This window comes from Tenrec ecaudatus, chromosome X (assembly GCF_050624435.1).
Source record: "Tenrec ecaudatus isolate mTenEca1 chromosome X, mTenEca1.hap1, whole genome shotgun sequence".
NCBI lineage: Eukaryota > Metazoa > Chordata > Mammalia > Afrosoricida > Tenrecidae > Tenrec > Tenrec ecaudatus.
Genome location: NC_134548.1, coordinates 50,823,960 through 50,846,428, shown reverse-complemented (window position 1 = coordinate 50,846,428; position 22,469 = coordinate 50,823,960). Strand labels below are relative to the sequence as shown.

The following is a 22,469-nucleotide window of genomic DNA, read 5'->3' as shown; positions in this document are numbered from 1 at the left end:
CTACTCATAGCAACCCCACAGGACAGAGTAGGGCTTGCCTTGTGAGTTTCTGAGGCTGTAATCTTTATGGGAGCAGAAAGTCTCATCTTTCTCCCTTGGAGCAGCATGCGATTTTGAACTGCTGAGCTTAGCACTTCCACACTTAACCCACTGTGCCACCAGGGCTCTGTTGCCCAGGTTAACTACGTGTCCCTGGGTGACACAAACAGTGAGCATGCTCAACTGCTACCTGAAAGGTGGGTGGTTCAAGTTCTCCCAGGACACGTTGGAAGAAAGGCCAGGCGATCAGCCATTGAAAGCCGATGGCGCACACACAACACACACGGGGATGCCATGAATTGGAGCTGACTTGGCCCCAGCAAACACCAATTAATCAGCGTCTCATCACTGAGACAATCATGACTCAATGACACAACTAATTATATCAGTTGTGGTGGATAATGATGCCACAGGTTACTAAACATCTCTTCAAGCCAAATTGTATGGCTTTAAATACATGGTCAAATACATGGTTTATGTTATCGCCAGCAGGTGGATGTTCTTTCCCTTTTCACTAAGAGTCTTTCTGAATATTCCCCCTCAGCAATCCAGACACAGTTGAAAGCTTTTTTTAAAAAAAAATCATTTTATTGGGGGCTTGTACAGCTCTTTTTCTTTTTTTTTTAACAATTTATTGGGGCTCATACAATTCTTTTCACAGTTCATACATATACATACATCAATTGGCTTGTACAGCTCTTATCACAATCCATACACCCATCTATTGTGTCAAGAACATTTATACATATGTTGCCATTATCATTCTCAAAATGTCTTCTTTCTACTTGAGCCCCTGATACCAGCTCCTCATTTCCCTCCCCCCCTATCTTTCCTCCCTCATGAACCGTTGATAATTTTTTTTCATGTCCTACACCGACCCCTGTCTCCCTTCAAACACTTCAATTGGTTTGTTAACTTTTTATTCTCTAAGTACCTGGCCAGCACAGGGGTTATTGTGGAGAAACCCACACTCATTTGGATGATTTTGAGTTCAGAAGTGCACTTTATGCACAGCCACCAGCTGTGGAGGCTTAAGTGTTGCTATATGGCTGAGCAAGTTCCAATGAAGCTTACAGACTAAGACATGTTAGGAAGAAAGGCCTGGCGACCTACTTTTGAAAATCAGCCCAGGAAAACTCTGTGGAGCACAACTGTCTGATTAAAACTGATGACGAGGACAGCGTGGAACTGGGCAGCTTTTGTTTCATTGTGTATGGGGTTGCCATGAGTCAGGGTCAACTTGAGGGCAGCTAATAACAAAGCCAGTAACAAGATATGGTAGATTTATTACAGAGCCCTTCCTCCTCTTAGGGAATTTCTCTGTCCTACCATTGTTTGTGTAGGCCGATCACTTGAATTTCCTGAAGCCTGGCCACTGCTGAGCAGCCAGGCACAAACAGAGAGGGCAAATGAGCCACGAATAGTTCAGAATTTAAATTTACCGTGGATCATATCATAGTGAATAATGTGCTCAGGAGAGGTCAATATATTTTAAAACAACAATAACTTAAAAGCTAAACCAACTTGGTGGGGGACAAGGAATATGAAATGTTTCTCTTGTGTGAGAAGATGTCCTCTGATACCGCTCTGGCTCCTACATGCAACACGTCCTATAAAGCTTGACTCCCACAGGCTTTACGACGAGCTGGCGTCATTATGACTGACTCTTGTTTGAGAAGGCAGCACTCTCTGTTATACTGTGAGTGTCTTCTGATCTGACGAGCTCAGCTTCTGGACCAATAGCTGACCATGTTGTATTCACATTAATGAGGTTTTCAGTAACTGGCAATGTTTTGATGCTGTCCATAAGGTTTTCTGTGGCTAATTCCTCAGAGGTAGACAGTCTGTTCCTTCTTCGTAGTCAATTCTTAGTCTGGAAGCTCTGCTGAGACCTGTTCTCTTTGGTTGACTCTGTTGGCATTTGAAATACCAGTGACATAGCTTCCGGCCTCACAGCAACACACAAGGCACCACAGTGTGACAAACTGACAGACAAGTGATGGATTTCTGAACTTAAAATCATCCAAATGAATGTTAATTTCTTAGCAATGACCACTGTGGTGGCCAGGCACTTACAGAATAAAGGGTTAAACCAAAAAGCTTTCAACTGTGTCTGGATTGCCGAGGGGGAATATTCAGAAAGACTCTTAGTGAAAAGGGAAAGAACATCCACCTGCTGGCGATAACATAAACCATGTATTTGACCATGTATTTAAAGCCATACAATTTGGCTTGAAGAAATGTTTAGTAACCTGTGGCATCATTATCCACCACAACTGATATAATTAGTTGTGTCATTGAGTCATGATTGTCTCAGTGATGAGACGCTGATTAATTGGTGTTTGCTGGGGCCAAGTCAGCTCCAATTCATGGCATCCCCGTGTGTGTTGGAGTAGGCCTGTGCGCCATCGGCTTTCAATGGCTGATCGCCTGGCCTTTCTTCCAACGTGTCCTGGGAGAACTTGAACCACCCACCTTTCAGGTAGCAGTTGAGCATGCTCACTGTTTGTGTCACCCAGGGACACGTAGTTAACCTGGGCAACAGAGCCCTGGTGGCACAGTGGGTTAAGTGTGGAAGTGCTAAGCTCAGCAGTTCAAAATCGCATGCTGCTCCAAGGGAGAAAGATGAGACTTTCTGCTCCCATAAAGATTACAGCCTCAGAAACTCACAAGGCAAGCCCTACTCTGTCCTGTGGGGTTGCTATGAGTAGTCAGAACGGACTCCGTGGCAGTCAGTATAATTTGTTTTGTTTATAAAAGATTTCACAAGCTTATTTAAGAACTGTGCTATGTGAAAGGTGTTCATGTGTGTAAGTAAGTACACTCACAGGTCTCTCGGTGCTGGAACATTGTCTTCTTTCCCTTGGTGCCAGGAGAGCTTGAGAACAGCAAGTTCATGCACAGTGAACATCCACTGCTTGAGGCCTTCCTTCCAAACCTAGCTGGCCGAGGCCACCTTCTTCTTGTGAAAAGTTGGCTTGTGATCTGAAAGAGAACCCCCTGATTCTCTGGCCTAGGGTTCCTTTCTTAGAGCAGTTCTCTCACACATTTATTTCCATGGGAGCGAATGCCCAAATATGTGCAGTGATGATAAGTATTTTGACTAGTGCTTGCTTTTGAAAATAGCCAAAAGTCACACAGAACCAAGTCATTAATTATAGGAAATGAGCTTGATAAAGCATATGACTATATGGGCACTCAGAATCTTGAATATTTTCAATAGGTTCACAAAATTATTGTCCTCACTCTTCCTACTATTCATGTGGGGTAGGAGAGGAAGGTACTTCATCATGCCTGATTACAGAGGTGGAAGCTCAGTTCCGGTTTACTAATTGGGAAATCCTCACCAATTGCTCTTTCCTTCTGCATCAGTGAAGCCAAACTTCTCTGTGTTGGTGGGGTGGTTTGTTCTTCTAGTGGACTAACAACACAGTGAGCCCACTCGTTGGAAAAGGGATTTGTGATAAGACCATATATAGTCCAGAATTAGGCCTGGATGGAAAGTTCCAAAATTGAGGCAACGCTGATGTCTCTCATGGTCCTCAGTCACCATGGTGCATGGCATCTGTTTCTTTCTATTAGTCTCCTCTATGACCTCCTACTCAGATGGATCCCAAATCTAAATCCAAAAAGGGAGCCTGAATAATTAGCCCAATTCTTTATTAACACGCCATTAGGCAGAGCCTCTCACACCAAGCATCCTCTCCCCCCATTAAGGATAGCCTTGCCCCATTTCTCTACGTAGGGGTCCATGGGAGGGTAAACTTCAATTAAAATGATACATAGGCATGGAGAGCACATGATTGGTTCGATAGTGTGCCTGGATGATGCGGATTACGGTGACAGTGACCATGATAGGTACCATTTAATATATGCAAAGTATGTGCCTCTCACCACAGCAAACTTCCACATACATGTTCTATGACGCTTGTGGACTAGATCTGTTCACAAGGCTGGTAGCAGTTCAGAATTAAGACGTCTTTGATCTTTCTACAATGGTGAAATGCATTGCTCAGGAGCGTGACTTCGGGCACCCTTTTCTGACTGGAATGACCAAAAAGGCAATCCATTGTTCCATGCGGTCTTGACCCAACACAGTAATCATTGACGCAGTTAGGATTCCAGTTCTCCTTCGTTTCTGTAATCCTGACTTGTGGCATGGGGCTAACGGTCTATTTGAGTCCGTATGTGGTCTTGAGCCCTCCTTGTTCTCTGGAAGAGAGGCTCAAACCTTCCGCAAAGGCAGAGTAGAGTCTCAGCTCACCCATGTCTCTTCCCAGCAATCATGACTCCCTCCAGAGAGATCCATTTGATTGAGTTTCAGAAGTTGTCTGCCTCAGTCAGTCTCAGACTGCGCTGGTTGCCACCGCCACTGCCGCCCTCGTGCCAGCCCCTTGGGTCTCCACGAGGCCGGGCAGTGCCCCAGAATGGGAGACAAGCCGATTTGGGAACAGCTTCATTCAGCATTACTACCAGTTAGTTGATAAGGACAGAACCCAACTGGGTGCAATTTATATTGACGCGTCATGCCTTACGCGGGATGGACAGCAGTTCCAGGGGAAAACTGCCATTGTGGAGAAGCTATCTAGCCTTCCGTTCCAGAAAATCCAGCACAGCATCACGTCGCAGGTCCCTCAGCCCACGCCAGATGACTGCATCCTCAGCATGGTGGTGGGCCAGCTGAAGGCCAATGAAGACCCCATCATGGGCTTTCACCAGATGTTCCCACTAACGAACATCAACGATGCCTGGGTGTGCACCAACGACATGTTCAGGCTGGCTCTGCACAACTTTGGCTGACCTCGTCCCAGCCAGGCACTCGCGCTGTTTCCTCCTCCCGATACTATTCACACTCCTCCAGATGCTCCAAGCATCATGTACCAGCCAGGCCGCAGTGGGAGGGGCGCAGTGCACTGCTGCCACCCAGGTGCTGTGCATGATGTTTGGACACTAGGTAGTCACAGCTGACAGAAGTTTGTGTTGTACCAGCGCATACCTTGGAAAGACTTAAGTAATGCAAAAGGTTGTCCCTTTTTTTTCTTTTTTTCTTTTTTTTAAATCGACTGACAAGTTGCTCTAGTAACCCACGGAAGTGAAGGAGAAATCAGCTGCCTCACCGCCCAGGCACCGATTTGTTCAGATGGTTCAATGCCTCGTTATACAATAAAACCACAAAAAAAATTTTTTTAAAGCTGTCTGCTCTTTTGGAACACTCTTGTTATAGTGTGCAGACGCCTACTTAACCACCACCTCTCGGTCCGCTTACGATACTCCAGTAGCTTGCACACTGCTGTGCAGATGGAAGGACTCTTTGCCACCATTATGTCAAATACCCTCATGGCCACCTGCTGAGCCAGTTCCAGTAGGCCTTCCAGATGCAGACAGATTCGAGGGGAAAGGCCTAGTCATGTATTTACAAAAGTCAGCCAAGGAATCAACAGCAGAATATTGGCTAGCTATAGTTCTGGAGGACGAGCCCCTTCAGTTGAAGGCACTCAAACCATAAAGTGGTCCAAACAATGGGCTTGAGCACGCCAATGATCTGAAAGATGGTGTCGGGCCACAGACTGCTTCCTTCTGCTGTCCATGGACTCTCCTTGAGTTGGGGTCCACTTGATGACAACCAGCAACAACAATAACCCCCGCAAGCAAAACATTTCAGGAGAGGTGCCAGCAGGGTAAAGAGTGATGGAGGAAGCCCTTCGTCACCAAGTGTCCACATGGGGCCATCAAGACTGCATGATCACTTGCTTCTGTGTCCAAAATAAAAGAAGTCTACCCAGGGACTCCTTCCAAACTCCTAAGTTAGGAATGCTGAATCGCATCTATCCTATCATATCATATCATAATCATATCCTATGTCTCTAAGACTTGTCTGACAATAAGAATGGCCTGGGACCATTTGCCTTTTTCCAGCATGGCAAAAAAAAAAATGTCACCATGATTGCCACAAAAGTTTGGATCGCTTTTTAAATCAATCCCTTTAAACTTCCAGAAGCATCGCCAATGCACATGAGAACAGGAGCTTCAAAGTCCCCGTGTGCCCTGTGTGAAAAGACCTCGCAAGAAGGTCTGACACTTAGAACTCTCAGAGAATGTTAGCTGTCTTCGCTTGTACCTTGTCGTGTTTTAAAATATTAATTCCTACAGAGATTCTATAATAGCCCTCCACATGCAGCTTTATGCCGTTTCTCAGAATTCAAGAACAGCATGGGACCCCCAGAAATGGGATACATTTTCACAACATTCTTTTTGCTGTCTCATAATGAAAAATGTGAACCTTTATTATTTTATCGACTTGGGGGTTCAATGCTTAGGTGGACGATTGGCCTATGTTGTTAAAGGTTGACATCAAAGAGGAACCCATCCACTTGAATTTGATATCAAATTTGGTGAATTGTCAGGCAGAATACATGTTTCAGTCCAAGTCAATGAATACATTGTGTTGGTAATTTTTATTTATGTGGTGTTAAAACATTTTTCCTTAATATCTGACTACAACACCATCATAATCTTGTTTTCCAGAAATATGGGAGAATTTTAAAAAACATTTTCCCTAACATTTTAAATGTCATTTAACTAAAACATCAGAAACTAATTATATTTATTTTAAGTAAAAGACACACCTCTGTTCCTGTTTTTTTTCTTCCCCAATTCCTCATCCAGAGAATTCCTATTCTTGTGTTTCTTTATCTCAAGGTAAATGTTTCTTTCACCCCTCTTGTGCATGATATACAGTTCAATGACTTATATTTTTCATATTATCTTTAGTTTTGCTACTTTCTCTAATATCAGTATCTACTTTTAATCCACATCCTTTATATACATACTTATTGTTAGACTAAATTGGATATATATATATATTTATTATTCAAAGATCATTTTATTTGGAGCTCTTACAACTCTTGTTACAATCCATACATCGATTGCACCAGGCATGTTTGCACATATGTTTCCTTCATTCTTTTCTAGACATTTACTTCCCAACATTCTTTGATGAGAGGGGTTTCGCTTCAAAACCCATGTTCTTGCCACTATAGCAGGCATTCAGCACCCCCGCAGCCAGTTGTGGTTCCACTGCTTCCATCTGCTGGTACTGCTGAGACCATCAAGCTGGGCAGATCTTGCCCATGGGATACAACTTAAGAAGGAGCAGGGAGGTTCTGATAAGATTGTGGAAAATTTGCACAATTTTCAAGTTTGGGTCTGTTCCTCTCCTTGCTGTATTGCTGGAAAGACCTTTTTACCTCTACCTTCTAGGGCAGCAGTTCTCACCCTGTGGGTCACGACCCCTTTGGGGGTCGAACGACCCTTTCACAAGGGTTGCCTGATTCATAACAGTCGCAAAATGACAGTGATAAAGTAGCAACAAAAATAATGTTATGGTTGGGGGTCCCCACCACATGAGAAACTGCATGAAAGGGTCGTGGCCTGAGGAAGGGTGAGAACCACTGGGCTAGAGAGGAACGGCAAGCATACCTCTTGACGTTTTAAGTGCCTACAATAGAGCCCCAAAATGATTTGTCAAAACAATTGAACTTTTATGCTTCCATTCTGGTAATAACGCCATAGATGAGAGCATTGCTGGTAACATTTTTTTTTTTTTGAGTAAACACACTCTGGAGTGTGGAGGAAAGCCAAACAAAAGTCAAGTGACTAGGTGGGGAAGTTATGTTTTCGGTGCTCAGATTTCTCTAGAAGTTGAAAAAGTGAAAGTAAGTAAATCTAGATTTTGAAGACTTGACTATTATCCTTTCTGCAATCATCAAGCGCTTTCCCCTCAATCAGAAGGAGGCGGTTTATGTTTCATTGGAAGATGGTAAGTTAACCCTGTGACCGATGAATGCAGCAGGCATCCGTGACTTAGAAGCACCAATGCAGGAGATAACCATCAAAATGGGTAGATTTGATTTTGACATGTATTCTTATTTATAGGAAATGCTTAGTGTCTCCATTCTGTCTGGCATTGACTAATAGAATGATGAACTTGCACTTGGCCAATATATACCCAACAGAAGTAGATGGAGGCTCCCCTCTATGAGTGGAAACTTGCAGAGTAGCTTCCTCCTTGCTGTCAAGGCAGATCACAGTACAAGATGATCTCTAAAACCTATTTCGGCTCTAGCTGGAGAGGTGACCCACAGCCTCCTCAACAAAAAGTAGTTATCTATTGTTTCTATATATTTAAAATCATTGAGAATGTAGAACAATCAACACTTAAGGGCAAAAGGGCAGCATTTACCCAAGGACAAAGTTCAGAAGGGTTAAGAAAGAAGGAAACACAGGGAGAATGTGGGATAAATGATCAAAGAGATCGCAACGAAGGAGATCAAACAAAATGTGTCTGAATTCATTGATGTAACACTGGTGATCTGCTCTGGAAACATTCACACAATTAACTATAAAAAATGTTTTTAAAAGAAAAATACCTGGTAATGGCTTAAAACAAAGCCATTCATTCACTTTACTTGTGAATCTGCAGTTTGGGCCGGGCTTGGCAAAGAAAGCTCTTCGTATGCTATGAGCTAGAATGATTCCACAGGGCACTTAGGAGCTCAGCTGGGGCGAGTGCTAGGTATCTTGGTTCCTAACCCCGTGTCCTTGGCATCCTTGCAGTAGAGTGATTGAGTACCAGAATAAGAATCCCATAACAGAGCTTGGTGAAAACTACCAACTTTTATGACCTATGCTTCGAAGTCATACATCATTTCTACACTAGATGTGACTCACTAAATCTACTATCTTCCAAGAGAGGGAATTACTTTCATATTCCATCTAAGAAGAAAGGGTGAATAAGACTACACCCTTTCTCTTTAGGACTCAGCCTCTGAAAATTATTTTTATAGCTCTATGACCAGGACCCGGTCAGTCACATTACCACACCCACTTGCAGGAAAGCTGGGGATGGAATTTTTATTCTGGTCAATGATATACCTGGTAAAAATCCAGAGGTCATATGTGTTGTTTTTCCCTAGAAGATATAGATTAGAACGGCTATCTTTCAGTAGCAAAAGGAAATGATTTCCCTCAGAGCATAATAAAACTTAAGAATATTCTTGCCCTACTTGATACTTGCTCTCATGAAGAGGTCACTGACTGCAGGCTCTATCTGCTATCAGAAAGTGTGGGGAAGAAATCATATGGTCCCTGGCTGTCAGAAAGAATAGTGCCTAGAACCGTAATGGCTCGTCTTAAAACAAGCAGCCATATGAGACACTGGCTAAGTCCACATGGAAGAAGCACATCAGTGTTTGTGATCCACAGATTATAAATAATAAAATCCAAATCTAGAGGAAGGAATGGTATTAGAACTTAAATTCAGACACCCAGTGGTTTGCAAAAGGCTCTGGATGACAGTGAAAGCCCAAAATCCATTTTCAGGGTCCCCCTGTGGATTAAGCACCGGTGAATTCCCTTGAATCATTGATCAGGGATGTGAACAGCCTTCATGTTAGATAGAGTGCATTGGGAAGCGGACTAATGCAGGTACAGTTAGATTAAAATCAAATGCCTTATCCTATGTTCTTACTTTTGACCTATTTTAAATTTGTTCTTGTTTTTAATATTTTGTTTTCCTTCCTTCTTTTTTAAACAGGTTTATTGGAATGTGATTCACATATCATACTATCAATAGTTGAATCACATCAAGAAGAGTTATATAATCGCCAGCACAGTTGGTTTTAGAACTTTCTCTTCATTCTGGTTCTCACCATTATTAGCTCCTCATTTCCCCCGCCTCCTCTGCCACGCCCCCAACGAACCATGAATCCAGTTACTGTCTCTATAGATTCACCCATCCTGGATTTCATATAAATAAAAACATTTTTAAACATTTTATTAGGGGCTCATACAACTCATCACATTTTTTAAAAACTAACAACAATAACAAAGAAAAACAGAAAAAAAACCTCAACCAAAAGAAAGAAAAAATATTAAAAACTAAAGCAGATTTAGAAGGGAGATCAAATGATACTGTATTAAATTTTAACCTAACTGCATCTGCAATGATCCACTTTCCAATGTGTTCCACGTGATGGCTGGGATATTCACATCCCTGATATATGGTCAAAGGGGATTCATCGTGGGCTTAATCTACATGTATTTCCCCTTCACCTTTTTTTTTTTTTGAAAAACTGAAATAACTTTAAAAAGGATCAACACGGAGATCAAGTGATAATAGATTACATTTTAAACTAACTACATCGACCATAATCGACTCCAAAATGCACTGTCTGATAACAAGGCTGTTCACATCCTCTACTATGATCGGAGGGGATTATTCTCTGGAGGCTTAATCCTTGTGTGGACGCTGCAAATGGGTCTTCGGTTTCTACTGTCATGCACAGCCTTCTGCAAACCAGGCGTCCACAATTTAAACTCTGATACCATTCTTTCCTTCAGATTTATATTCTGTTATTTTCAACCCTTGGATCATGCAGGCTGTTGTGCTTTTCCCATCTGGACTTAGTTGACATTTCACTTAGATGACTGCTTATTTGAAGGCATGACCTCAGACGCTATTCCTTCAGATAGCCAGGCACTACCTAGTTTCTTCACCACATTTGCCATAGTATCTCGTCATGAAGGCGAGCATCATCTGCTTTCTTTTCAATTGAGGGTTTTCTCTGCTTTGTTATTGTTGGGGGGGGGTGTTCTTTTTAATATTTTTCTGTATGTGAAGTCAGGATAAGCAACTGAATTAATAGTTGATTAGGGTTATAGCAGGGCGAGTGGTAGGGAAATAGGGAGTTATAATCATGAGTATAAGAAAGAAGAAAATGTAAAATTCCTTGTGGTGATGATTGCTCAACTCTTTTAAATATGATTAAACCAGTGAATAATAATAAACTGAAAAGTTTGGGGGGAAACAGTAAAAATAACACCCTCGGTCATACTTCTCTGAATCTATTTTCCACAGGGCAGCCAGAATTCATTTCCTAAAAATGTCTATCTGAGCATGGCACATCCCTTCCTAAAGCCTTTAATGGCTCCTCTTCCCTCCTAGATGAAATTAAAAGTCTTTACGATCACTTCAGTGTTTTTCCTATCTAGATTGCTCTGTCTATTCAGAATGGACACTTCAGTTTCAAGGAGAACTGACCTACTTGGAGCTTCCAGTACCTGGCTACACCTATTGTTTACCCAGTGTGTTGTCTTGGTACAAATGCTAGCAATGTGTGATAGTTAGATTTTGTGCCAACATGACTGGGCTGGGATTCTCCCATGATGTGATCTAACATAATGTAATCAGCTCCATGATAGGCTCTTGTGTGAGCAGCCAAGCAGTTGTGGGATCCTTAGAGTGGAATGCTATCCACTTGAAAGCAGACTTCCTTGAGGTGTAGCCTACTTCTATTTAAGCAGACTCTGTGGGAAGGATTCTCCCTTCTTCTTGCTGAGTCTGGATCCTCAACCTCTGGATATTTGGACTTGAATCAACAGCTGACTATATTTCCTACCAACCCTGGAAGCTACCTGCAGTCTGCTATATTGGCAGACAACCTTGGATTCATTCAACTCTTCCTCCACCAGTCTGTGGTCTTCCTGCTTCCTGGCTCATCTTCCTGCTTCCTAGTTTGACAGCCCCCACAGCTATGTGAGTCAGAAAAAAGCCTCTAATGGCTAGAGTCTAGCCTAACATCTTGCCTATGGATTTGAACTTCACTGGACTTACCCACTTCTACAATTGTGTGAGCCATTTCCCTGATATCATGCATATATATGCAAACAGTACCAGTTTTACTTCTCCAGAGAACCCACTTAGCACAGTATATGTGAACTGCTGGCAATTTACTTAATCTCTCTAAATCTCAGTATTGCCATTTGTAAAACCAGAGTAATTATAGGAACTATTTCATCAGGTCCTTGTGAGAAATAAATTAAAGAAGACACTATATCTGTGAGGAACCCAGAACAGTTTCTGCTGCACAGCCAACACTCAATAATTGTATGCATTCTTGTTGCTGTTGTTGTGGCCAGTTATCATCCGAGGGCTCCCAAAGGTATTCTCACTTAAGAGTTTGCTCTTCAATACCAGGAGGGTAAGGGAAAGGTGGGGGAGAAAGGGGAAACTGATCACAACGATCTACATATAACGCCCTCCTTGGGGGACAGACACAGAAAAGTGGTTGAAAGGCTACATCAGTTAGTGTAAGACATTAAAAAATAATAATTTATAAATTATCCAGTGTTTGTGAGGGAGGAAGGGTAGGAGAGGGAGGGGGGAAATGAGGAGCTGATACCAAGGGCTCAAGTAGAAAGAAAATGTTTTGAAAATGATGGCAACAGATGAACAAATATGCTACACACAATGGATGGATAGATGGATGGATTGTGATAAGAATTATACAAGGTCCCAGTAAAATGATTTTTTTTAAAAAAAAGAATTAAAGGCAAGACAGAGATGGTTAAAAAAAAAGAGTTTGCTCTTGAAGAAGAAATAATTGCAGGTCAGGTTTCAGACCACCACAACGAAGTGCAGATCACAATACATGAGTCACACTTTTTTGTTTGTCTGTGTCCCAGTACATATAAAAAGTATGCTTGCACTGTAGTGTAGTGTAGTCAATAAAATTGTGAAAGTTTGAAACATTATAAGAATTACCAAAATGTGACACAGAGACCTGAAATGAGCATATGCTCTTGGAAAAAAACAATACATTTGCCCAGTGCAAGGATGCCACAAACCTTGGATGTGTAAAAAAACCCACAGTTTTCTTAAGCAAAAGCATAATAAAATCGGATCTGCCTGTGGCTGTAGCGCAGCCAGCTCAAGTGGCTGCCCCGCCATGGCGCCCCGCCTGCTGCACCCCGCACCCTGCCCTGCTTGCCGCAGCATGTCTTCACTCTCACGTCGTTTTTAACATTTCTTCTTCTTTTTCTCTTTCTCCTTTCTCCCCCTTTTTGTTTTGTGGTTTCTATTATGACTCTCCTGCAAAACTTCATTGAGTTTACCACAACCCTGCCACCCTCAAACCCCTTAACAGCTACATCAGGATGATACAGAGATACCAGTCAATATCAGTCTACATGGGGCGGGACGGGGTGGGAGGCAAGAAAAAGGGTGAAAACAAGTCTGGAACTACCAGAAAAAGAATTCAGAAGAATGATTTTCAGATAGTTCCTATGGACTGGGCAAGATACGGAGAGAGCTACAGAAAAACTAGAACCTTTAGAGAAACAACAACAAAATAGAAATTCAGAATATAAATAATAAGAAAACAGAATTGGTGTTAAGTGTTATGGAGTCGGTTCTCACTCAGAGTGACCTGTGTACAACAGTAAAAACGCTGCCTGGCCCTGCACTGATCTCCCGATTGTTCTTATGCTTGAGCCCTTGGTGGCAGCCACTCTGTCCATCCATCTCGTCAAGGATCTTCCTCTTTTGCGCTGCCCCTCTACATCACCAAGCATGAGATCCTTTTCCAGGGATTGATCTTTCTTTTTAACATGTTGAGATAGTTAAGGTTTATTGTGCAAACCTGACTGATAAACACGTGTGGGGTTAATTGAAGGGCAGAGGGATAAGTGGCTCAGTGAGCCTCGCCTTTCTGGTTCTCGGGTCTCTTGCTCTCTGGTGCTTGGCCCAGGGTGCAGCTGCCTTAGCCAGTTGCCTGCTTCAGCTGGCAAGGCTCATTTCCTGCAAGACATCCCCGAGGAGAAGCCACATGAACCTATCCCAATGCAGCCCTGGGTGCTGGAGCAGCCATGTGGAGACCTCTGCCAGCACTGAGATGCTTACACATTCACTGACTCGGCTTTCCTCCTGCAGTTGGCATCATTGCATGTGTTTTGTGAGATGGAGGAGGACTTTGTACATCTGTGTCGGACATATGGGCTAAAATTGGGCTTATGGACTTGGACTAGACTTGGCTGAGATGCTTTCTTAATGTACACTTACCCTTTATATAAAACTCTCTAGTTTCTCAAGTTTACCCAGACTAACACACATGTCCAAAGTACACGAGACAACGTCTCACCACCCATGCTTCTATGGGACATTCTGGTTTCACTTCTTCCAAAACAAATGTGCTTGTTCTTTTGGCAGCCCATGGTACTCTCGATGTTCTTCATCTGCACCAAAATTCAAATGCATTGGTTCTTCTATAGTCTTCCTTATTCAAGGTCCACTCTCACATACATATGTGGTGATTGAAAATAATATGTCTTGGATCAGGTGCACCTTTGTCCTCAAAGCAACATCTTTGCTTTATAACACCAAAAAGAAGTCTTGTGTGGCAGATTTACCCAATGCATCACTTCATCTCTTGACTGCTGCTTCCATGAGCATTGATTGTGGATCCAATCAAGACAAAATCCTTCACCACTTCAATCTTTTCTCCGTTTATCATATTACCTATTGGTCCAGTTGTAAGGATTTTAGTTTTCTTTACATTGAGTTGTAACCCATATGAAGGCTGCAATTCTTGATTTTAATCAGCAAGTGCTTCAGGTCCTCCTCACTCTCAGCAAGCAAGGTTGTGTCATCTGCATATTACAGGTTTTTATTAAGCCTTCCTTCAATCCTGATGCTGAATTCTTTTACATATAATCCGGCTTCTCTATTTGCTCATCATGGAATGAGTATGGTGAAAGAAACAATCCTGACACACACTTTTCTATATTTTAAAGCATGCAATATTCCCTTCTGTTTTCACAACTTCCTTTTGATCCATGTACAGGTTCTGAATGAGCACAAGGCAGTTTTGTTTTGTTTTTTTGCGATACAATCATTAGTCTTGCAAAATTCTATCATGCAATCTCCAACTTCATTTCTATCAACAAAGTCATATTTTCCAAGTACTGTTCTTTCCTCTGGGGTTTTCTACTGCTCCTGTAAAGAGTTCCAGTCTCAGAAACTCACAGGGACAATTCTACTCTGTCCCATAGAGGCCTATGAATCAGCATCAACTCCATGACAGTGAGTTTGGGTTCATTCCTCTTTGTTTCCATCTTTTGCTTTCCAGTTGTCAATAATTGTGCATGCATCTTAATTTCATATTTGATCAATTTCAGACAGAAGACATTGATAAAATTCTCCATTTTCTGCAACATTAGATTTAATGCTTAGTGTATACAATTGAATAATAGTTGTATTTACTGGATTTCCTTGTGTGTGGATACGTATTATTTTATCACAGACAGCACATTGTACTTCAAGAAAGACCTTGAAATGTCATTTTTGAAGAAGAGTGTGATGACATTCATTTTGAATCTGTCATTGCCAACACAGTAAACCATATAATTTTCTGGTTCAAAATGGCCAATTCAAGCCCATTTCAGCTCACTAATGCCTAGGATGTGATCCATTATGTAAGCCATTTTATTTTTTATTACTTCCAATTTTCCTAGAGTCATACTTTGCACATTTCAAATGCCAATGATTATTACTTGTTTGCAGCTGTTTCTTCTCATGTTGAGTTGTGCCTCATCAGCAAATGAAGGCTTTACTCCTGCAAACTTTACTCCATCCACATCATTATGACTGACTGTACTTTGAGAAGGCAGTTCTTGCTCAGTCATATTTTGAATACCTTCGGACCCAAGGGGCTCATCTTCTGGCATAATCTCTGACAATGCTCGTCTGTCTCTCATGGAGTTTCCCGTTTCTGACAGTGTTTTGATGCTACCCATAAGGCTTTCAGTAGCTAACTCCTCTGAAGTGGACAGCGTATTCCTTCTTCATAGTAGGTTCTTGGCCTGGAAGCTCTGCTGAAACCTGTTCACTTTGGTTGACTGCTGATATTTTAAGTGCCAGTGGCATCACTTCCAGCATCATGGTACATGCAAGCAACAACAGTATGACAAACTAACAGAATGCGATAACACTTTAAAAAACAAAAGTATGAAATGGAAGAAATGAACATTTGTATGGAAAATTCTCTTGCCTCCAATCTGTGAAAAGAATGGTCAACAAAAAGGAGTCTGCATGAAGCCTAAGAATTATGTGGAGTGCTATTAATAGCAACAACTAAAATCTCATTGGGGAAGTAAAAAATGTTTTGAAAATGATGGTGGCAACGTATGTACAAATGTGCTCAATACAATTGATGTATGGATAATTATAAGAGCTGTAAGAGTCCCCAATAAGATGATTTATTATTTTTTAAAAATCTCATTGGGATTCCAAGTCAGGAAGAAACAAAAAGTCCACAAAGAAAATAGTACCAGAAACTGTGGAAGAAAACTTCCATAATACCATAAGAAAGAAGAAAATAAGGGCTCAGGTAGAAAGAAAACGCTTTGAAAATGATGATGACAATATATGTACAAATGCTAAGAGCTGTAAGAGCCCCTGATAAAAGTATTTAATTTTTTAAAAAGAGAGAGAAGAAAATAACTATTCAAAAATCCGAGAGAACCCCAATTCTAGCAAGCATTCAGAGAAGAGTTGACACCAATTCTGTACAAACTATTCTAGAATATAGACAAGAACAGGAAACTCATTTTATGAAGTGAGGATAAGCACGCTACAAAAACTTGGCAAATATATTATCACGATACAAAACTACAGAGATGTGTGTATATGTGTATCTATACATATATACATATATACATATATATGCATATATATAATGATCAAGTGAGATTCTGATTCATACCAGGTATGCAAGAATGGTTCAACATTATAAAAATAATTTGTCTAATCCACCATATTAACAAAGCAAAAATTAAGAATCACATGATCATACTAATCAACACAGAAAAGGGATTTTACATAATCCAACTCCCATTCCTGATAAAAAAATACTCGACAAAACAGGCACTGAAGAGAAATATCAAACCACAATACAGGCCACATATGCAAAACCAGCAACCAACATCTCACTCAATAGGGAGAATATGAAAGCTCTCCCTTTGTGAACAAAAACCAGACAAGGAAGCCCCTTATCATAACTTTTATTCAACATTTTGCTGGAAGTTTTAGCCAGAATTATTAAACAGCACAAAGAAATCATAGGAATCCAAATTGTCAATGAAGAAATGAAACTCTCTATTTACAGATAATGTGATTCTATATGTAAAAATCCCCAAGGACTCAATAATTTGTTGGAAACTGTCAAATATATGGCAATGTGGCACGATACAAAACTAACAACAACAACAAAATCTATCAGATTCCTGTATACAAATGAGTGCTCAAAAAAAGAAATCAAGAAGCAATATGATTTACATCTGACTTCTCAACCTATCACAGAGCCACAGTAGTTAAAATAACCTGGGATTTGGAGGATCTTCAAATGATGAAAAGATCCAGGGTGTCCTACAGAAATGATCCAAAATGACTGCTCGCTATGCCCTCGGGAACTTAAGTCGCCGGTGTTTTCCTGGCCGTTATTCATCCAGGAGGCTGGCCCCGCCCAGTGCAGCTTCAATCCTGAGAAGAAACAGCCATAGATGAGCTAAAAGCAGACACCAAGGAAGCAACTGAAGACGCCTTACTGGCAGGGGACTGTGAAGACGCCTTAGTGGCAGGTGGAATGTGAGGCTATGAGCATCCTAAGGAAAAACTACGAGAAGATAAATTTAAATGAAATTACGAGGTTTTCAGATTTCCTCTTTGTCCAAAAAAACAGTGAGCGGTTTGCAAGAAGCCCGGGACTACTGGTGACTGAGATACCGAAGCGGACCATCGGGTTGGCTTTGCAAGGTGAAGATGTGCTCGGAGCTGGCAAAACTGGATCTGGCAAGACTGGCTTTCCTTGTTCCAATGCTGGAAGCTTTATATCGTTAGCAGTGGACTGCGACAGCTGGGTTGGGGGTTCTGATAATATCACCTACAAGAGAACTGGCCTTTTAGACCTTCGAGGTCCTCGGAAAAGTAGGACAGAATCATGATTTCTCAGCTGGTCTCATCACTGGTGGAAAGGACCTGAGGCAGAATCAATAACATCAATATTGTAGTTTGCACACCTGACCGGCTTTTTCAACACATGGATGAAGTGCTAGACATTGAAAAGCAGCATGGTTCTACCCAGACACACAGGGGGCATCAGGAATTGGAATCAACTTAATGACAACTGGGTTGGGGAGGGGGGGTAATTTGGAGGTGGTTGGTTTTTTTTTAAGTAATGCCCATTTGTGACAAATTGAAAGACTGGCATTTGGGTAAACTTTTTCTTTTCTTCTTATCGTTAATATCTAGTGTGTAATACCTAATTTTCAAAAACAACTTTTTATCCTGGAATAATATAATTTTGTGGAGCAGTTAAAATGATCATACAGAGGGTTCCTGTAAGCCCTTTACACCTTATATATAATGTTAGTAGTTTGTCAAAACAAAAAGATTAACATTGCCATTTAATCCTGATATAAAGACAGATAGATAAGCCAATAGAAGAGAAGGGAGAACCCAGAAATAAATCCATCCATTTACAGACAAAGGATCTTCAACAAAGAGCGGAAAATTAAATGGAGAATAGATGTTTTTCTTCTCCACAAATAACTCTGCAAAACTGGATCTCAGTCTGCAGAAAGAAACAAAATCATACCTCACCCAAATATAAAAAGAAACTCAACATGGATAAAAAGCTTAGCTGTAAATCCCAGAGATGGAAACAGCTTAAATGCCCATCAGGAAAAGAATGGATAAAGACATTTTGGTATGTGCACACAATGGAACAGTATGCATTGCTAAACCAAAATGATGAACCACCTCATGGCATGGATCGACATCCTGGAGAACATTTTGTTGAGTGAAATTAGTCAATCACCAAAAGACAAATATTATGTGAGACTACTTTTATAAAGAGGGAAAACCAACAATAAGACAAAGACTTTCACACCAAAGGAACCAGCCCTCCTCACCATGGGGAGGAGGGGTGGCCAAGGTAGGGAAGATGAAGCTAGAGGGTTGACAGGTATTAACTTGGAGGAAGGAGAAAACAGCAATCCACAAAAGGGAGAAGAGAGATCAAAGGAGAAAAGAGGGGTGGTAAGCTAATGGGGAGTTAGATAGGTTGCTTAATTTGTTGAATACAAAATTGATTATCTGAAATGTAAATCCCCCTCTAATCAGAGTAAAAACAGAAGCAAAGTATGCCTGACGTTACTTCTCGAAGACTGTCTATAATGGAAGAATTTCAGGCTATGGATGGCAAGGCATCCAAAAGTAAAGAGCTCTTCCCATAGTTTCTAAAATCATCAGCTTATGGGATGGGGATGGGACAGGACCTATTACCGTGGGAAAGCTGCGGATATCACAGCTTCGCCCATTGGGTTCAAATATTGGATCCAACTGCCCACCCCTTACCCACACTCTGCAAACTTTCAATCCCTCATTTGCAAAATGAAGCATCTACCCCATGGGGGCCCTTGGAGGACTAAATCGGGAACTGTACTTGAAATACCCAGCCCACTACCTGTCACATAGTGGATTAGTCCTTTCTCCTCCCACCTGTAAGCACTTACACCTTACACAAACTTACAAACTTAAGAGCTGCACAAAATGGGATGTTCTTCAATTTATCTGTGCACAAACTGAGCGCGTGTCCCTTCTTCTCTCAGACGTGAAAAGTGCCATCTAAATACTGTTTCGCAACTCCCGTCTTGCACAGCCACTTGGGATTCCCGAATACTCCCTGCACATACTCCCAGGAGTTCTGATTTCTGGTGCCAAGTAATTTGACAAGCCTCTGCTGATCTGTCCTGGTCCTCATCTGGAGGCAGGAGAATATTCTTTCCACAGCCATGGTCCATCCTGTAGGATGACCACCCATCACGGTTTCCTGAAAGTTAGCCCTGAGAGCTCTGTATCCTATGAAAATCCTTGATTCCGAGCGAACTAAGATGGATGGTCTTCCTGACCCGCTGGGCTGTGCATGTCCTCTTCATTGACACTATTGAGGTACCGCCACACTCCTCGTTCTCTGCTGCGGAGACCCAGGGATTCCGAGCTGCTGTCCTTTATACATGTTGCAGTGCCCAGCACTCTAGAGACTGTCATTAGCTGCCTACTCCAACGGCTCACCCTGCTAAGCCTCCACTAGATGGGGACCCAATAAACCCACAGTCAGTGGACAAATGTGATGTTCTCGATCTTTCCAGCATGGTTTGTGGTCTTCCAAGTCAGCCTTTCAGAACTGGAAAATACTGTTCTCACTCACAAGGCTACTTTCCCTTCTGGGAGGGTTTTGTTTGTTAGTTTTAATTTCCTGACCACTGCTAGCATTTATTGAGTACTTACTACCTACCAGACTCTATTCTAGGTATTTTACATCTCCTACCTTAGCCTCTTGACCCCCTGGGGCAGTGGTTCTCAACCTTCCTAATGCCGTGACCTTTTCGTACCCTCATGTGGTGGTGACCTCCCCAACCATAAAATGATTTTTGTTGCTACTTCATCACTGTAAGTTTGCTACTGTTATGAAGTCGGCGACCCCTGTGAAAGGGTTGTTCAACCCCCAAAGGGGTCGCGACCCACAGGTTGAGAACTGCTGCCCTAGGGTATAATGACTGTCACACTCACTCTATATTATGTAGTGTGTGCAAGATTTAAGTGTAGAAGCCAGGTTGAGTTTTTGTAAGTAGATGGGCACTGAGGCCCTGTCCTTAACCTATATTTCTTTTCTTCCCGTTTTTCAGTAACTGCATTGCCTGTTTCCTTCCGCGTGAGGAGAAAGTTATGAACGTTATGGACACTAAGTTTCGATTCACATTTCTAAATGGTATCCCTATAGTAGAGCTTAAGTTATGAGCACTAGGTTTGGCGCGTTATCTTTACACCCATTTTTAAGTCTCCACATAGGTTCCGCTTCCAGTGAGTTCTTTCTGACCACTGGCCCAGCAATGTGAAAAGCTTTGTCCTTCGAGTTTGTTTGAACGTGTATTCCTACCACGCTGTATCACCTCTAAGGACGTGACTTCACTCTGTTTGTTTTTAACCAGCCCAGGGGGGGCAGCCTCCGGCTCAGGGACCAATCTAGGTGTGCCCTTGATGGAAATTGGGATACTAGGACCACATAGTCATGAGTGATCCTCGACTGCCTTGGTGGGATGGCCGTGAATCAGTCTTGGAAATTTTTCTAGTCTACAACCGATTAATATGTACCTATCCCAATTATGGTCCCTTTCCCACTTCTGTAGGCCAGCCTGAAACTTTGATGAATTGATTTTGTGACAGTTTCCTTCCTTCTCCAAGTCCTGTTGAAGTGGCTGTGTGACTGTGAGTCCTTAGACACCATGGTGACCCGTGCTGTTGGTCTCCCTCTTACGAATGACTTGTCTTTGTCTTGGCTTTGACTTGTTTAGGAACAAATGTGTCACCACACATTAGATTTTAACTTGAGGGCCGCCTCACATGAATCCTCCTGAGAATCCCCTAGAACAATCCTCATAAAAAGAACAAAGTGGCACATCTAAAGATACTCACGTGTAGCGTCACCATGATGGTATGATGGCACCAAAAACGCAGCAACAGGTAAATGGTTAGCTGCTAAATGTTGAACTCATCCAGTGACTTTGAGGGAGAAAGAACTGGTGATTTGTTCCCGTAAAGATGACAGCCTAGCAATCCTGTGGGAGTTCTACTCTGTCGCATGGGGTCTCCAGGGGTCAAAATGCACAGCACCTAGCAACTTGGCAGTGAAGTGGTAGAGGAAGTTAGAAGAGCTGGTCACAGGGAGGCTGCTCATATTAATTCCGTCGGAGACCTAGGATTGGTGGGTGTGTGATGGAGGAAAGGAGCGAAGGCTGCCTTTCTAAGGCCAGATCTGGGGTGGAGTAGGGTGGGATGAGGAGGACCTGTCCCCAGCCATCCAGGGATTTCTCTCCCTCTGGCCCTTCGCTTGTCCCCGTTGGTGCCCTGCCCTATGTTCCTCTTGGTACCTTTCACTGCCTGGCTGCAGGAGTCCTTCCCGCTCAAGGCCGTGAACTCAGCTCCTTCCTGGGTCTCTAATCACCGAGTCTCTCCAGCGGGAAGCGCCTGCCCACCCCTCCCACCCTTCCCCCTTCGCCTCCTGCCTCCTCCCGCCAGCACTCAGCATCCTTTCCCCCCATGCGGGGCTCTCCCACACACCCCTACAGGGCCTGTCCAGCCCCCTTCTCCGCTGCCCGTCTCAGCGACTTCTGGACCGAGTGGTCCGGCGCTATGCCGAGGTGGCCGATGCCGGAAGCATCTTCATGGACCACTTCACTGACCGCGACAAGCTGCGTCTGCTCTACACGCTGGCTGTCAACGCGCACCCGATCCTTCTGCAGGTATGCAGGGAGCCCCTCCCCCCGCGCGCAGGAGACTGCGGCCACCAATTCTGGGAGCCCGCCGCAGACCAGCGGGCCCGCTACTGCACGCCTCGTGGCCCTCAACCCGTCAAAAAAAAAAAACCTTCCTGGCTTCAATGACGTCTCCTGTGTCGACGGGCCACAGGGTGGGGGGCGAAGATGTAGGGACAGGAGCAATCGCTTACCTTCAGGACGTGAGGCAGCCCTGACGG

The 22,469-nt window shown here is 42.7% G+C and overlaps 1 protein-coding gene and 1 pseudogene across 1 annotated transcript in view; both read left to right on the top strand.

The window, feature by feature from the left end:
* DIPK2B (divergent protein kinase domain 2B) overlaps positions 1-22,469 on the top strand; it is a 66,889-nt gene that overhangs the window by 39,494 nt on the left and 4,926 nt on the right. The window contains exon 3 of the mRNA XM_075538199.1: positions 22,063-22,236. Within this exon, the coding sequence (XP_075394314.1) occupies positions 22,063-22,236 (174 nt within the window). The remainder of the gene's footprint in view (positions 1-22,062; positions 22,237-22,469) is intronic.
* On the top strand, positions 3,839-4,839 carry LOC142434673 (nuclear transport factor 2 pseudogene; annotated as a pseudogene).